This window comes from Pteropus alecto, unplaced genomic scaffold (genome assembly GCF_000325575.1).
Source record: "Pteropus alecto unplaced genomic scaffold, ASM32557v1 scaffold483, whole genome shotgun sequence".
In the NCBI taxonomy this organism is placed as follows: domain Eukaryota; kingdom Metazoa; phylum Chordata; class Mammalia; order Chiroptera; family Pteropodidae; genus Pteropus; species Pteropus alecto.
In genome coordinates this window covers 97,103-103,130 of record NW_006433384.1, presented here as the reverse complement: position 1 = coordinate 103,130, position 6,028 = coordinate 97,103, and the positions used below count along the sequence as shown (strand labels likewise).

General features: G+C 37.0%; 1 protein-coding gene across 1 annotated transcript in view; it reads left to right on the top strand.

The window, feature by feature from the left end:
- ARHGEF12 (Rho guanine nucleotide exchange factor 12) overlaps positions 1 to 5,775 on the top strand; it is an 81,194-nt gene extending 75,419 nt beyond the window's left edge. Inside the window, exons 40-42 of the mRNA XM_025044264.1 lie at positions 1 to 116; positions 1,186 to 1,255; positions 1,820 to 5,775. The exon at positions 1 to 116 is cut by the window's left edge and continues 189 nt beyond it. Coding sequence (XP_024900032.1) covers positions 1 to 116; positions 1,186 to 1,255; positions 1,820 to 1,830 — 197 coding nt within the window. The 3' untranslated portion in view covers positions 1,831 to 5,775. The remainder of the gene's footprint in view (positions 117 to 1,185; positions 1,256 to 1,819) is intronic.
- The last annotated feature ends 253 nt before the right edge of the window (positions 5,776 to 6,028 follow it).

Genomic DNA, 6,028 nt, shown 5'->3' with positions numbered 1-6,028 from the left:
GGGGAGCTATGGAGGATTCCTGTTTTGAGATCCAGAGTGCCTCCACTTGTGCAGATTCAGAAAGACAGATCATGGAGTGCATTCGTAAGATAGAGGCTGATCTTGAACACTTAAAGGTACCTCAGATTTCAGCATCCTTAGGACCTAGTTTTGTGAAACACATTTAACAAAGAAGATGTATAGAATGTTTGAAACGCGGATGTCAATAAACTCGTTCCGTTTCTAAATTTATGTTTTCTTTGACCATTATCCGTGAAAAGGTCTGGATAAAAAGTTGGGATCAGCATTGTTTATCTGCTTACAAATCACAAGAATAGAAAAAGTTGTAGCTCTATAAATTGTGTTTGTATGGGTTTCTAAGTTTAAGAACCTAAATATATTTGGTATGATTGACTGTCCACAAAGTGAAGATGTGTACAGTAGCTGAGAGGTAGGGTTTATGTAGTTATGAATCCAGGCTGAGAAGTGCTATAACCTATTAATTACCTGTTAATTATTGGTGACATTGGTAGTTTTCCAGATGCTATGAAGATGGAAATTGGCTGCAGTGGCTCCCGTAATCTAAAAACCTGGGCGTGAATGGGGTTTTTGTAAGTTGGTAATTGAAGATGTCACTATACTAGCCTCTGTTTCAAAACTGACTTGATGGTTTCTGAGAAAGAGGCTTTATTTTAAATTTTGCCATCAGTGGACACAGTTGCTAGAGCCTATCATGACATCATTCAGTTGGAGGCTTTACAGATAGTGTTAAAAGGGTTCCTTAGCCTTTTAGCTAAAGGCTGGTCTCCGTTAGTTTTTCGTTTAACTTCATATGATAGGTTTTTCTCTTTATATGATTATATATGGCTGATGAGATATCTGAAAGGCCATTGTGGACAGGTTGACTCTAGTATAGTTCATGCCAAATGTGAGATCATTTTCAGGGTAACTCCTGAGGCTGGGAGAATCACCTTTACTGGTTGTCCTCTGCTCTATTTTCTTTTTATATGAGAAAGTTGTAAGTTATTTGTTCAAGGCAGAAATAGGTAAAAGGAATGAAATTTACTTTTTGCTCTATTAACAAAATTTTAATGATGTTTACGTTGAAATTTGGAAGAATACCTGTAATATAAAAATCCTTCTTTCCTATTTTCAAAAAAAAAAAAAAATTATGTTCAAATGAAAAACATGGGTTTTATTTTACAGAAGGTGGAGGAAAGTTACACTATTCTTTGCCAAAGGCTGGCTGAATCAACACTTGCAGACAAGCACTCAGGTATGTGAAAATTGCGGATCCTAGTCTCTAGAATCATTCTGCCTGAACAAGTACAATGATGAAACAATTTCTTATTCTTTAAAGTGGAAATCTTATGAGATTATTTTTCTTTTCTGTCTTTAAAAAACTGTTTTTAAATATCATATATCAAGCAGAGGTTATCGTCTGCTGACTTGGCTCTTCCTTTTTTAAGAGGAACTGCGATTGTCAGTTCCCATGACACCCTGTCTTCTCTGTCTTCTTAACCTTTGCAAAGCAGAAGGCAGATTGGTGGTAAGCCTGGTAAATCCTAGATTCCCTATGTGATTTGTTGATGTTGCTGTGGCTTCGTAGTGGTGGAGGCTTGGTCCTCCTCAGGCCTTGCTGTACTTTTGAGTCTCACTGTAACTGCAAGTGGATTTGTGTTCAGTGCAACAAGTCGTATTCATTTGCTTACAAGCTCTTGGATGAGGCCGTTCTATTCCAGAAACAAAGGTATAACCATGCCCACAGATTTCATAGGTATTCTTTAAATGTTAATTTGTTCTTCTTAACTTGATTCCTGCATATCTTTATTCTTCCCAGATAAGAGTTAGAGCTCTGTGTCCTGGAGGTGACTGAATGTTGTTGGATTTTGAGCATCGGCTTTATATCAGCACATCCTGGCTCCAGTGTGGACGAAGAGAGAGCATGTGACAGAGGATCTGCCTGTGAAGCCCCTGGACTTAGCTATGTCCCAGGGGACCCAGAGCAAGACTGGTTCTTCACAGTCTGGCAGCTGCACTAGTCTGTCAGTGAGAGAATATCCATTCTCTCACTCTGCTCTCCTCAGTATCAGAAATTCATCTTGATTCAGAACAAAAACCAAATGTATAGAGCTTTGGGTTTAGGATATGAAAATTTACTTAGACACAAGAAAAAGAGAAAATCAGATGTATTTATTTGACTTCATTCCATATTTGAAAGCACATTTTAATTTTTATTTTGCCATGTTTTGTTTTAATTGAGTAGTAAGAGTTTTTAGACCTTTGTATTTAGTACACCCAAGGATCAATTTCTCCTGCAGCAAAGAGTTCAGAATGGGGTATTAGGAGGTTGGGTAGAGAGGTAAAGAAAAGAAGGTAGAAAGAAGGGGAGAGGGAAGCATCTAGCTTTCACTTAACTGTATCCCATGCCCTCTGCTGTCCATTATGCTGTTTCTCTGATGGTCACCTCAAAGGCATAGTATGCCTGTGGCTCCTATGTGCAGAGGACTTGAGCTGCATGCTACCCAGGTAGACATATAGTAGGTGGGCTTCCTCCCATCTGAGGCAAGCACCTCTTCTCTAGCTGGGATCAACCACCAATTAACAGGAATCCTCGATGTACTAAATAGCAGGCACTTGAAATGGTGTGTTTTCTTCTGTTGTCTTCTTTTCTTTTGAGGGTTGGGATTTGGGAGGGAGAGGAAAGCAAATTTTATTTTCTTGACTATAAATTTGTTATTAATATCATTTCATTTTTATAATTATACATTAGACTTTGGCACTTGTGTAAAATTATTCCTGCAGATTGAGCAGGAAGTAAAAAAATACAAATGGAGATGCTTCAGATGGTGGCAGGGGTGGGGGTTGTTGAGGAAGAGTGGGATGGGATTGGATAAAAGAGTTTGGGAAGGTTATCTAAAAGAATCACTACTGAGTTGAACAATGGCTATCATTAGCCACGGGTACTGCTGATTATAAGGCCAGTACAATTTTAGTACCTGGAGGTTTGACTCTAATTTTTGCACTGATGGTGCCAAAGGGCTCTTTGAGTTAAAAGGAGAGCCAAGAGTGGAGTGGAGAAAGATGTGATGGAGAAGGCAGAGCTGCTCAGACCAGCTCCAGAAGCACTTCCTCTGACTTCACTGCTGGGACTTTTTCCACACTGGTGCCTGACTGACCTTAAAAATTGCAGACCAGATCGTACACTGGATACTGCAGGCAAGGTATTGGTAACTGCCTGCTCTCGAATGAATAGTAGTGTTGGCAGCACCCTACAGAGGATAAATGTTTCAGAATTTTGTAACTTGAGAACTCCTTCAGTTGTATTGGTTTTCTGTGGTTTTCTGTGTGCATCAGGTATATATGTTCTGGAGTAGTTTTGCCCACTAACTAAATCATTTGTCAAATCTTAAAACTCTGTTAGTATGCAAGGAATTCATCTACCGCCGTTATCTTTCAGTAGTGCCCTCTGAACTCTGGGTACTCAGGATGTAGTTTTATTCTTCTCTGCAGTCCAGTATATATATATATATACACACTCATCACAAATGATATGGATTTTTAGTTGCTATTATAAACACCACTACAACTTAACAAGCTCATTTATTTCTGGATTCCTGTTTCTTTCTTCAAAACTGATCTATTTTTTAAGTAGACCAACCAACTTGGATTGTTGGACCTCATCTATAAATTAGAATTATATTTTGGGTTGTAGGCCCAGTATAAATTAAATCAGAACGAGATTAAAAATTTTAGAAGCAGAAGCTAATATTTAAATGGAATTTGAACTTTTTATGTAAGAGAAGCAAGGAGAAACCAATGGTTATATTGTGCTGCTGGAAATAATGTAGTTACACTCTCAATTAAAAGGGTTTCATGTAGCCACTTGACACTAATACCATCAGTGAGCAGTTAGTCAAGAGAAAGGTAAATATAAATAGAACTTTCATCTAAACTTCAGACACTACAGGGAAATTACATAATTTTCTAGCACTCATTTAAGAAGCTTTGTAGGTTAGCAAAGTTTTGGTTTCTCTTCTAGCTCAGCCAGTATCTTGTCCTAAGCAACTAACTATTGGCTTTTCTTTTTCTGCAATTTAACCTCTCCTTGGAACAAGAACAGGGCTAACTGGAAAAATACTTTGACCATAGCTCTAGTACTTTCAAATAAATTCATATCTAGATTTTCAAACAAAGCCCCAAAATGAAGTTTAATTCTGAAAAGATCCCACAATTTTAAGAGTTCTTTTTATCTTATTTGATTTTTTCCCTCCTTCCCAGCCTGGCCTCCCACACCTTCCATTTTATTTTGGCCATTCAATCACATCCATTTTACTTTGATACTATATCTGCCCTACAGGAAGATGTAATTAGATATTCATCCTGTCCTCGAGTGGAACTGGTTACCATCAAAGTCATTTTCTCAAAGTTATGTGACTCGAAGTTGGAATCTACTTCCATACAGACAAAGCAACCTTCCCAGAACAGAAGAACTGGGGTTTAGCTATTGAAATGACCTGCTGTGACCCAGCGCTCTTTCCTGTGGGGCTAATGGCTTCTTTGCTATTAAGCGGCAAATTACATTTGGAGTGTCACCTTCCTTTTCATACAACAGTTAACCAAAGCAAATCAGTAAGCACTCCAAGTGCTATAATTTAAAATATTGATTACTGCCCTAGAAGCTACATATTTTACATACTTTAAAATCAGCTAACTTGGACTACTTGAGTTATCTGGGCTTTTAGAATATAAACTGTAGCCATTTTACTACAGTATACTGCATAGGAGGTATATTTCATAAATTTTTTTGGCTTTTTTGCCCCAGAACAACTTCTGACAACTTAAAAAGGATGAATCCCTTTTGAAAGTCTTGTTTGTTTTTGGAGGAGAAGGGGGAAGCTAATGTGAAAGAGGAAAAAAGTCCATTTTTTTCTTATTTTTAGAAGCTAAAGAAAATAATATGCTTTCTAGGTTATCTTTTATTTGTATACTTTTCTTTTTGATGTTGGTAAATTTGATGTATTATAATAGAGCTTCTATATTTCACACTGGAAGCTGTCTTCTCTCAATGTGGTATATGGTGTTATTTTGAGCTACTAGAGCTTGGTCAATGTTTTCTTCCCTGTATGTCACAGAAGGCACCACTGAGAATGTACAGAGGACCTCAGAATAGACAGGAGGAGCTTCCAGTCATGTTTCTGTGGGCTGTTTTTTCCCCCTAGTATTAGAATTTTTGTTTTATAAATCATGTTTTTTCCTGACTTTTCTACCCCTTTTCAGAGTGATCTACAAAATTGTTCTTTCCTCAAGAAAAGAATTCCTTTGCTTCATTCCTCATGCTTCCCCCTCTGGTACTGATATTTTTTCACAATAAATTGGTAGGAAGAAAAATGTACCTCCTTGAAAAAATCTCTGTCGCCATTTCCAGGTATCAGTGGCTAAGCAGAGGTACTGCAAAAATAAGTAATATGCACACTGTTGGTTTTTAATAAGTCTCTTTCTACTAGAATATTTTATTTTCCTTGTTCACCATACAATCATATACTCTTTAACAGAAATTACTTTTTCAAAATCTGGAACTATCTTCAAAAACCTTTATTAACAATCATGTATTTTTACTGATCACAGTTTATTGCTCTAATTATCCAGATGTACCTTTGTGAAATAGCTCTTTTATGAATTAGCTGATAAGGTTATATGTTTCTGGAACAAAATATTGGTCATCTAAAAACTTTGTTTTCTGGGGTCTGGGAAAATAGAAAATGAGAGTTCAAATATTAAATATGCTTAAAGGAACCAAGTATATGACTTTTTATTTGTATTCTTGTTGCTTTGTCTCTAAGTTATATTAGAAAAATTTGGTGCTAAGGAGACCTTAATCTTACTGGCAGTGACTATCAAACATCTTCCTACTTATTAGAGCATCTTTACTAGTAAGACTAGCCATTTGATCTCTAATGTATAAACTTCCATGAGGACTCTAGCACCTGGGATTGCCCCATCATTTGGGGCAGTTTTGTTGTTGAACAGCTTTATTGAGATATAATTA